This window comes from Medicago sativa, chromosome 8 (assembly GCF_051527215.1).
Source record: "Medicago sativa cultivar Bolivia chromosome 8, Bolivia_mono, whole genome shotgun sequence".
Lineage (NCBI taxonomy): Eukaryota > Viridiplantae > Streptophyta > Magnoliopsida > Fabales > Fabaceae > Medicago > Medicago sativa.
The window spans coordinates 66,006,351-66,018,651 of record NC_140756.1 but is presented as its reverse complement, the minus strand read 5'-3'; the positions used below and the strand labels follow the sequence as shown (position 1 = coordinate 66,018,651).

Here is a 12,301-nt window from a genome sequence, read left to right as displayed (position 1 = left end):
TTCGAACCCCGATCATGACGTCCGGCCTAACAATTTCGCCATTTTTACCAGTTGTGCTAGGACTTATAGGACAATCAAGATGTAATTTAATGGACTTGGATTTTAAATACAAAAATTCTTTTTATAGATTCTTTAAATAATGATCTTAGAACATTTGTCAGCATGAAACATATAAAAAGTTTCATTTTATAGTCCCATTTATATACCTTGAAATATATTGGACCGACGCACAAACTATGTTGCCCGACGATATTAGAAATTTTACTCTTCTAAGTTGAAAAATCCATATATAATTGAGAAATATCAATCACTTGAATCAACAACTATTTTCTTTTGAAAAGGTCAAAGAAATACTCCTGAACATCTTAAAGATATAGAGTGCTTCATTGATAAAAATCATAAGAAAATCCTTTAGTTTTGGATCAACAAACAATTCTTGACTTTTCAAACCAAGATTATAAAACCTTGTAAACACTTGTTAGTGTGTTTTCAAATGTTGACGAGAAGCCTTACTGCAGAAGAACAAACTTGATTCTGACATTCAATCAAATATCTAGATGCTTGTCTTCAACTCCAATGAAAAATAAAGGTTGCCTAAAGATGAAGTTAAAAAGGCATGAAGGGGGAATGTTTACTGCAGCAAATAGTAGCCAGCGGCCATCAAAGTTCTTTTTATCGTTTTTATTGGATTGAATTTGAACTCAATTATCATTGTGCAAACTAATCTAATCCAAATCAAACCAAAAATAGCATACTTAAACATATTTGTTGACTATCTAACCGTTGAGATACATAAACTTAAAATTTAAAAGTATATTTTTCTTATTTTATTTTATAACTCTACTTTGTTTTTATTTCTTTCCCTATCAACATTGGCATTGGTAATTTTTTGATTAAAGTGTGCTGTAGATAAGATGCACAATTAGGCTAAATATTCCTCTAAAAAAAGGAAAACTGAATATCGTAGACAATAAGAACAAAAAATCAAACCAAAATAAGAAAATACAAAGAAGAATGTGAAAATAATCTTAAAAATTGTTAGTTGTGATTTGGGAGAGCAGTGCTATTTAATGGGAAAGAAAGTGTCCCAAAGTCATCAAGAAAATGTATTGACCAATTAAAATGTTTACTTTTGTACATACATAGAGGAGAGAGAAATGTCAACGTGATAGAGAAAATGAAAATACATGTTCGGGACAATTTCTAAAAAATGGCTCTCGTAAGATCCAGCATTTCCTGATTTGGGAAGTCAACTAACATGTCAATGGCTTTGTCTACGTTGTAAAACCAATAAATATTGCAAAACATGTAGGCATTCTTCCATCTTTTTACCTTTTTAGGTAACAAGTAGTTAATTTGATCCATGGTATGAAGGCATTCTTCCATCTCTTTACCTTTTTTGTTACTATATTTAATAGGGCTAATTAAGTAAATGGTCCCTATAAAAATTCATAATTTTAATTTTAGTCCCTATAAAATAAAATCACATTTTTTAGTCTAAGTAAAATTTTCTGTCAATATTTTTAGTCCATGTAAAATTTTCCATCAACATATTTAGTCCTTGTTAAAATTTTCCTTGAACATTTTTGGTCCCTAAAATGCTAAAGAAAAATGTCACAAGGACTAAAAAGTGTGATTTTATTTTGTAGGGACTAAAAACAAAATTTTAAATATTTACAAGGATCATTTATTTAATTTTTGGTCCCTAAAATGCTAAAGAAAAATGTCACAAGGACTAAAAAGTGTGATTTTATTTTGTAGGGACTAAAAACAAAATTTTAAATATTTACAAGGATCATTTATTTAATTAACCTTACTTAATATTATTTTTTTATTTATCTCGTTTTGTACACTTAAATACATATAAATATATGGGTTAAATATGTTTTTGGTCCCTATAAATATGTCAACTTTTCTTTTTAGTCCCTCTAAAATTTTCCTTCAACTTTTAGTCCCTATAAAGTTTTCAATCTTCACTTTTGGTCCCTCTTTTAAAGTAAAATCATATGTAGAATTCATATTATTTAATAAAATTTTGCAGAAAAATTCAAAATATTATAAGAATCACTCCAAAAAAAATTCAGAATTTTTTAACAAAACATGAATTTAATATGAATTTTTATATTGTTTACGGTTAAAAATTCATATTTAATTTTTGTTTTGTTAAAAAATTCTAATTTTTTTTAGGAATTTTTTTAGAATATTTTACACATTTTTGCATAATTTCATTAAAAAATACAAAAATTAAATTAAAAATAGGGACCAAAAGTAGTGATTGAAAATTTTATAGGATTAAAAGTTGAAGGAAAATTTTAGAGGGACTAAAACGAAAAGTTGACATATATAGGGACCAAAAACATATTTAACCTAAGTATATTAGATCTTATTCAAAAATTTATTGATTGCAATGCTCACATGTGTCAAAGTCATTTTCACCCACGATTCAACCGTCGCAAAAAGTCAATCCCTTAGTAACTCTTTCGAACTCTGTTGGTGTCGGCAATGATTCATCTCAACCAGAAATTGTTGCAAACACTGTAACTCTTTCGAACTCTGTTGGCGTCGACCGTGATTCATCGCCATTGGAAACAATCGTAAACACTCAAGCTCGATAACTCTTCGAACTTTGTCGAAGTCGACGACGATTCATCGCCACCTAGAAACGTCGGAAACACTCAAGCCTCGATATGTTGTTTTAACTTTATTTTTCTATTTTTTTCAGCTTTTGCACAAGCGTTATCAATTAATGCTCTATTCGAAAGTTTTATTATGTCTTCACTGCACTTCCTACATAAGAAGAAAGTTTAGGAAAGAAGAAAGTTTTATTATGTTTTCACTGCACTTCCTACATAATATGCTCCTTTGTTTAAGTTTATTGGTCTGTTTTGATATGTGATGATGATGATAATGATGTCGAGGTTTGAGGTTGATGATAATAATACTATCGAAGAAGATAGAGTTGGGGAGAAAGAGGATTTGGTGTGGAAGATGAGGACTTTGGCTAATTGGATATTGACTTTGACTATGAAAAGGACTAAACTGATACAACTTAATTGAATTGAAGGACCAATATGAACATTTTTTTGTTAGTGGACAAATATGAACCCCGAAATTAAGACAATGAGCAAAAAATGTCGAAGATTAAGTTATAGCCTATAAAGTTTTCCCCCGAATAGAAGAAAAAAAATTGGATTTGTCATAGCAAACTTGTTTCGACTCTCCACCTACGTCATGAGTTTGAGCAAAAATTTAAGTTGATTTTATTTTTTAAAAGAAAATGAAAATTCATTAATGTTTTTTTTTTGGTTACAATTCATTAATGTATAATAGCTCTGGTATAACTACGTATAAAATTAGTCAAAATAAGGAAATACACCCCAATGTAGATAACTACATCTAATACATCACAACAAACAACATAAAATAACTACATCTAACTACATCTAATTTGGATTTCTCATAAATGACCAAGTAGTAGTCCCTTTATAACAACTAAATTTATTATTCTGTTAATAGACACCTATAAAATAAACAACTTAAATCTTACTAGAAAACTAGTCAATAGTCATTACAACTTCCAGTTAAAAACGAGAAACATTTTAGAAACCTATCGAACATTTATGAATGTATACTTTTTTTTAGACGTTATGAATGTATACTTTATTAATTAAAGAAAATATAAAAATAATATAACATGTCAATGAAAAGAGAAATGTTAACGAGTGTCCTCAGGGCACTCTTTAAGCATTTTAAATGGTAAGTTTTTTATGAAAAGTTGAGTATTCAATGCATTGGAAATTATAATAGTTGATAATTGCTAAATTTGGGATCCTTAAGGAGTGCCTCAGGAGCACTCGTTAACAAGACGCGAAATTTTAAATAAAAAAATCAATTTTGAATATTAGATAAATCACACACAATTAATTTTCTCTAATTATAATGAATTAAACATGACTCTTGGAGTCATGCATTTCAATCGCAAATAACAATACAAACTAACCGCATAAATCACAAATATATTTTACAAATACTAATACATATCTCTCCCACTCTACATGTATTAAATATGGCTCTTTGATTCATGTATGAAATGTGAAAAAGAATATCGTATATGTATTAGAATAGAAGGTGGTTGCATCCCTAAGTTCGTTCTAGCTCAACTAAGAAATCCCAAAATTATTAGGATGGATATATGTGGTGTTTCGGATTCGACCCTAAGATTCCTTGTGTTTGAGTTTCATGTGGTATTTACCACTTCGGTTATAGAACCAAAAAAGAAAAACAAAGTGATTTCAAATTTTAACATATATTACATTTATATATTATATATCTATTATTATATATCTATTATATTTCAAATAGCTAATTTTATCATCAACAACACTAATTAGTTTTTTTTTATCTTTCATTTGTCTTCATCTATTCTTTTATACTTTCTTCTTTTCTTTCTTGTTTTTGCATACAAGTGTGAAATAAAAGACACTTTTGCAAACACATGGTATCATATGTTACTCTCTAACTATTAACTTATACTTTTATACAAAATTTAGTGTCCCTTAAAAATTTAATTCTTTTTTTGTTTACATTCCAAACCTTTAATAAAATATTTATTAATTTATTATCCCTTTTGATTTTTAATAAAGCTAATTGGTTTTTTCTTTACTTATGAATTTATTATGTTTTATACTTGTAAGATATACTTAATATATAAAGGGAAATGTTAACCGGTGTCCCGGGCACTGGTTAAGGAAGCATATATAGTAATAATGCATTGGAACTTGTGAAGTCAACTCTTTAAAAGTTTAAAAAAATATTACTTTTAAACTAAAACTTTCTTTTTTTGGTTTCCTTAACCAGGTGCCCCGGAGGCACCGGTTAACACAACCCATATATAAAAGATATATTCTATATCTATATTTATATATCCATATCTATTCATTTAGTTATACATATTATAATTTTTATAATAGACTTAATACTAAAAATAAATTGATGTCATTTTATGTATGGAGTCCTGGACAGTTGACCAATCTAACTATTCTTTGGATGGGTGATGTCTGCCATCAATTTCACATTAGGCTGAGCAAAACCATATGCAACATTTATCATAATAGAAAAGAAAACTAAAGAAATACTTTTATATATACAAGTAATATCAATTTCAATTAGGTTGGGAAAAATCACATGCAACACTTATCACAACACAAAAAACCCAAAAAAAAAATATTTTTACACAAGTAATATCTCATACAAATCAATTTCAATTAAGTTGAGCGAAACCGCATACAACACTTATCATAACAGAAAAACAAAAAAACAAAAAATTTTATACAGAGTAATATCAGACCCTACAAATCTCCATCATGAACTTTAATTAACATAATCGATGGAAAAGACTAACCTAAAACAATTTTATCAAATTATAGGATTAATATGAACCTTTTTGTTTTGTTAGAGGACCAATATGAACAATGAAATTATGATAAATGACCAAAAATATGATTAAGCTTTAAAAATATGAAGACAATGTTTTCTTTTGAAAAATATGGTACATTTGTACACCAAATATATGTTTTATGTTAAAGAAGTGATAAAAATTAGAATAATAAATTATTAAAATCAATACTAATATAATTTTCTTACTTTTAAAAATTATTTATATAGAAAAATATATTTGTTTACGGGGACAAAACCTTAAAAGCAATTTTTGTTAACTTTGTGCCACTTGAGCCACATACTCCTAATGCGTCTGCCTCTAGTTAAAGATATGATGGGAAGATGAAAAAAACAGAGATCATGAAGAGTGGGATAATTTGGATGAAGAGATGTGATATAACAAGGGGATAACTCGTGTTAAAAGTAAGTATTAATTAATTTGAGAATCTGTACAAGGAAATGAAAAGGTTTGTAATATTGAGTGAGTGCATAACTATCATCTTGACACACAAACAACCTATGAACCTATGAGCATGGGTGGGTTTACAGTGATTAGTTCATCCGTTAATTTGGTATGTAAGTAGACTTGTCAATCTATAACATCACAAGCAAATCCCAAATTAAAAAAGGCTGTGTTGATTGTGGGATTGCCATCAACAATTATTTACAGAAGCCCTAGTTATCTCTGGAATACGAGGTTGTTAACGTGGCGTGAAACGATCCACGATTGATTAAAAAGATTGCAGCATACAATAGATATTTGTTTTTTAATTTGAAATGAAATTTGATTATTAGTTCTCAGTACCAATTGTATGTAAATTAAATTAATTATTATATAATAAATTTGTTAAATCACATAAAATGATCACTTTATTGACGCTCCTTAAATCGGGAGTGGTTATGGTGCATAAGCAAAACTTATGCACCATGCATAAGCCTAAACCGGATCCGGCCCACTAAACCAAGCCCAAGCGAAAATTGCTTTCTACACCACTGAAATTGCTTTCTTCACCTAAGAGCAAAACAAAACCAAATTGCAACGGAAACGTTTATAACATTCTCGCCTGTAACAACCTCGCCGTCGCCTGTAACAGTTTCCGGCACCGGCGTTCACCAACTTCATCACCGTCGTCCTTTTCCACCGTCAAAATCACCGTCGTAGTTCACAATAATCATCACCGTCGTCGTTTTCTGCCGATTTCGTCATCATCGTTCGCATTTCCAACTTTCTTCACCATAACCGCCACCGTAACCGTCTTTCACGATAATCATCACCACCGCATTTCATCATCGTCAACATCACCTTCGTGCAAGCATTCTCAACTTCACGCAAGCATCTTCTTCATCATTACGGTTGTTTGAAACTGAACTTTAAAACTCAACAAAACTCAACAAAACTCATCAAAAATGAGGTTTAAACAGGTTTGAACTTATCTTGTGCTTTGAAATAATTACAATTATGTAACTGCATCTGTGTAACCATTTTTGTTTAGTTGGAAAGTAACTGCATCTGTGTAACCCTAAATTGACATTCTAATTTTGAATTGGGGAAAATGAAGTCAAATTAATGGTTTCAGAGTGATTAAATGTGCTTATTACAGAATGTTTTGTTTAAAAATTATGCCAAAACCATTTGCCTGTGTAAATGGTTTCTGCGAGTTTCATTATGAAACCATTTTGCTGTGGAAATGGTTTCAAAGTGTTAAGTTGGTTCAATTATAGTGTTGTTGTTGTTTGTTTGTTCATGATGTAAATTGATCATGTACATCTTGTTCATGATATAAGTTGGTTCAATTATAGTATTGTTGTTGTACTTTGTAAGCACTTGTGCTGAGCAAATGGTTTTGGTAAACTCTGAAAAATATGCTAAAACCATTGTGCTGAGCAAATGGTTTTGGTGAGTTGTACTCCAAAACCATTGGCTGTATTTAATGGTTTTATTTGATCATCCAGGTGGAAAAAACTACAGAGCAAGGTACATTGCCATCATTCAGTTTAGGACTTACACAAATGGAGGAGGAGGATAAAAAGAATATCAATGACTCGTCATCTGCTGGTGATACAAATAAGGATCATAAAAAAAGAGAGGCTAAGGGCAAAAAGAAGAAGCATAAACCAATAGAGGCTAAGGAGCATAAAAAAAGAGAGGCTAAGGGCAAAGAAAATAAGGAGCACATAACCAGGAGTAAAAAAAGGAAACAAGAGAATGAAGAACAATTGGAGGATGAACAAGAGAGGCTAAGGGCAAAGAAAAAGGTCACTGGTTCATCATCTGGTGGTGATAAACATAAGGAGCAGAAAGAAGATGCTAGAAGTAAGGAAAAGAGGAATAAGAAAAGGAAACAACAAAATGATGGTGAAGATTCTGATGAAGGAAGTTTGAATGAGGAAAATGCAAAGCACAGACTGAGGCACAAGCTGAGTATACCTAAGGTATATGAAATTATGAATTCAATATATCGAAAGAGAAACAAAACAGAGATCATTGAGGTTTTGAATAAGTCTGGCTTTGGTGGAATGTTGCATATCTGCAACTGGAAAAGAATCCACACTTTCTTTGTGGATTGGGTTGTTAAAAACTTTGACAAAGATAACATGTGGATTGTATTAGGCAAGAATGAGGTACTTCCATTGAAAGAGGAAGATGTACATAGGGTGTATGAGCTTCCAGTGGCAGGGAAGAAGATTAACGTGGATCTATGTTCTGAGGAAGCAATAAAGAAATTAAGGAAAGAATTAGGTCTGACTGGAACTTATTCGGCTTCTGTGAGGGTGACAGAATTGGAGAGAATACTGAAGACACTCGAGAAACCAAATGCGTGGGTGAAAGGTGCAATCTGTTATATCATTCACAATATTTTGTGCCCCACTAATAGTAGCTTTGTATCTCTCCAATATGCACACATATTTGAAGATCCAGCTGGGGTATCTTCTTATAACTGGTGCTCCCATGTTCTTGAATATATGAAAGAAGGCCTGCAAAATCCGGAAGTTGCAAATCCATTAGCGGACTTCCACTTCCTAATGGTGATCATATTATATATTCTGTATATTTGTATTTTTTAAACAAATAAGTGTTAGATTTTTAAATTATGTATATGCATGATTTTATTGTGCAGATTAATTACATGGACAAAATGGGGAAGAGAAGTCCTTTTCTGACAGGACAATACAAGCGGCCATCACTTCGTGATTGGGATGTCATGGCGGCAAACCAAGAACTTCAGAAGGTCTATGACATTATGGGACTCGAGCATGGACTGACAGCCGGCGTAACCAGACTGCACAACACAATTGTGTTGGAACAAAATGTGTTTAACAATGAACCTTAAAGGGTTTTGATGATAACAAGGTATTAAAAATTGTAAATTGGACTAGCTAATATTTGTTCAAGTGTACATGACCATAATTATAAAGTTACATCATCATTGGTTCTGAATGAGCAAATAAAGAGCTATGGAAACAACAAAAATTTGAAGCTTGGACGCTCCTGAAGGCAACTTGCTACTGAAGAGAAAAAGCGCTCCTGAAGTCAAGCTGCTCCTGAAGAAATAGCGCTCCTGAAGTAAGCTGCTCCTGAAGAATAGTGCTTCTGAAGACAAGAAGTCCAGAAGCCACATCATCAGAAGCTGCGTCATCAGAAGCTGCAGAAGTCATATCATCAGAAGCTGCATCATCAGAAGCTGCCTCATCAGAAGCCATTTCACCAGAAGCTGAATATCAACTGGATTTGCAAAGAATCAAGAATTGAAGAATTATCAATGCAAAAGCTGTCTATTGGATTCGAAAACACAAACAAAGGATTAGTGGAGTTTGCAACGGTCATTTCAAAGGTGTTTGAAGGCGTGTGTTTGCAATTTGGACGAAAGCGTTGACATTGTACTTTGTACGAATTGTACAACCACGTTCTCCACTACTCTGTTTTGTGTCCGCGCTACAGGACAAGAAAACAGCTCCAGAATACGGTTTCGCCTGCATAGATGTTCCTTTGGATAAGGAATGGATTTCAAATTTGTTCTTCATAGGACAACAGCCAAATCAGGCAAAAGATTATTGGTGAAAGATCAAGCTTCAACAACGACTCTTTGGTGTGCTGGCAATTTCACAACGTCTCTCTCACACCTCTATATAAAGGAGTGAAGACCTAGAGAATTGGTAATGCATGAACTCTGAACGAAAGACTCACAAAGATTTTCACAAGTACCAAACCTCTGCTGAAATTGTTCTGCATTCACTTAGATTTTCTGTGTCTCAAAGTCATATCTTAGAAATTCTTAAGTCCATTGAGTCTGTATCTGATTTGTATTGTGAGCACCTCTGATTGTATATCAAGTGTTCAACCTTAAACAATTTTCTGTGTAATTTTGTTTAGTTAGGAAGTCTCTTGCAGTTGTGCTTGAGCAGGAAGTCTCTTGATTGTGTTCTTGAGCAAAGGAAGTCTCTTGCTTGTGTGCTTGAGCATTGGAAGTCTCTTGCTTGTGTGCTTGAGCATTGGAAGTCTCTTGCTTGTGTGCTTGAGCATTTGTAATCAGATATTACTCATAGTGAAATCTCCTTGGAAGTGCAAGGGGGACTGGACTACTTCCGGATTGTGGAAGGAACCAGTATAATTGCTTTGTGTCGTTCTTCTTCTCTCTCTCTCTCTCTGTTTTATTCCGCTGCATTTAGATTCTGATTATCACTTCAGAAGCTGTCTCGCTTAGCTTCTGATCAGTGTGTTCAGTTTTTAGGAGAAACGAAGAATTTTTCTAAAACACAATTCAACCCCCCTTCTTGTGTTTTTCTCACCTTCAATTGGTATCAGAGCCTGGTTTGTTGTGTAACACTTAACCGTGCAACAGTCAAAGATCTGAGAAAAACATGTCTACTCCTACTCCTACTGGTCCTGGTGATACTAGCTATAAACATGTCTCACATGATTATAGTGATAGTAAGAAAACCAGTGTTGGAAAAGTTCCAAAGTTCAATGGAGATGCTGAAGAGTTCTCTTGGTGGAAGACCAACTTTTACAGTTACATCATGAGCCTGGATGAAGAATTATGGGATATTCTGGAAGATGGTGTTGGTGATTTAGTCCTTGATGAAGAAGGAGCTGCTGTAGATAGAAAGAAACATACTCCAGAACTGAGGAAACTCTACAAGAAGCATCATATTATCAGAGGAGCTCTTGTCACTGCCATACCCAAAGCAGAATACATGAAGATAAGTGACAAATCCACTGCTAAAGCTATGTTTGCTTCTCTCTATTCAAATTATGAAGGGAGCAAGAAGGTCAAAGAAGCAAAGGCTCTCCTGCTTGTACATCAGTATGAGCTATTCAAGATGAAGGATGATGAAACCATTGAGGAGATGTACTCAAGGTTTCAAACCTTAGTTTCTGGGCTACAGATTCTAAAGAAGAGCTATGTTGCTTCTGATCATGTAAGCAAGATACTCAGAAGCTTACCTGCCAGATGGAGACCAAAAGTGACTGCCATTGAGGAAGCTAAAGATTTAAACACTTTAAGTGTCGAAGATCTTGTTAGTTCTCTCAAAGTTCATGAGTTAAGTCTTAATGAACATGAGTCTACTAAGAAGAGTAAATCAATAGCTCTTCCATCCAAAGGCAAGTCATCAAAAGCTCTCAAAGTGGTTGAATCTGAAGAGGAAGAACAGTCAAGTTCAGACTCTGAACCAGATGCTGCAGAAATGGCCATGCTCTCAAACAGACTTCAATATCTGGCCAAGAAGAACAGAAAGTTTCTCTCCAGAAGGGGTAACTCCAGAAGCTCAAGGAAAGAAGATCAGAAGGGATGCTTCAACTGTAAGAAGCCAGGTCACTTCATTGCTGAATGCCCTGATCTTCAAAGAGAAAAGTCAAAGGACAAGTCAAAGAGGTCTACATTCAAACCAAGCAAATTCAAGAAGCAGATTAAGCAGAGTTTAATGGCAACCTGGGATGATTTGGGTAGTGAATCTGGATCTGATAAAGAGGAAGCTGATGAAGATGCAAAGGTAGCTGTTGGGTTGGTAGCAACAGCAACTTCAGAAGCTGGGTCAGATTCAGACTCAGAAGATGAAAACGAGGTATATTCCAAAATTCCCAGAGATGAACTTGTTGAGTCACTTAAAGAACTTCTTACACATTTTGAAGTAAGAACCAATGAGTTGAAGGATTTAAAAGAAAAATATGCTGATTTGGTACAACAGCAAAAATCAACTTTATTGGATCTGAAAGCTTCTGAACAAGGACTTAGGGGCTTTGACTTCATGTGTAAAACATATGAAGATCAGCTCAGGTTCTTATGTCAGAAGCTACAAGAAAAGTGTAATGAAAAACCTTTAAGTAACCATGAAATTGCTCTTGAAGATTTTATTATATCTGGCATTGACAGAAGCAGAGTGGCTTCTATGATTTATAGCATTTACAAGAACAATGGCAGAGGAATTGGTTTTCCAGAAGTGAAACTGGAGAAAACCAATCTAAAGTCTTGTTGTGAATGCATCAAGGAAGGTCTGAAAACATTCTTTGTACCAGAAGGGGCTGAGTTGGAAACTGTTGTTCAATCAGAACCTGAAGCTTCTAGTTCTAAGGCTAAGATTACTTCAAAGCCAAAGAACTCTAAGTCAAAGGCTATGATCAAATCTGATTCCAAAACTTCAAAGGTTAGGATCCTGAAAAGATCAGAACCTATTCCTCAGAGTCTGGTGAAACCAAAATCTGGGGTTCTGAAGTCTAAGTTTCAGAAGAAGACAGTTACTGCTTCTGAAGTACCAAAACCTAAGGTGATGGTTAATCAGAAGCAACCCAACTCACAGCACAAGGTACAAGAAGTGAAGAGTAAAGCCTTAAGTACTAACCTTCCAGGACCCATAGAACAATGGG

At 33.3% G+C, this 12,301-nt stretch overlaps 1 protein-coding gene across 1 annotated transcript; it reads left to right on the top strand.

The window, feature by feature from the left end:
• Positions 1 to 7,446: 7,446 nt before the first annotated feature.
• Positions 7,447 to 8,768, top strand: LOC146900623 (uncharacterized). The gene is made up of 2 exons (XM_085736965.1): positions 7,447 to 8,463; positions 8,556 to 8,768. The coding sequence occupies exons 1-2, from the start codon at positions 7,447 to 7,449 to the stop codon at positions 8,766 to 8,768; spliced, it is 1,230 nt and encodes a 409-aa protein (XP_085593091.1).
• The last annotated feature ends 3,533 nt before the right edge of the window (positions 8,769 to 12,301 follow it).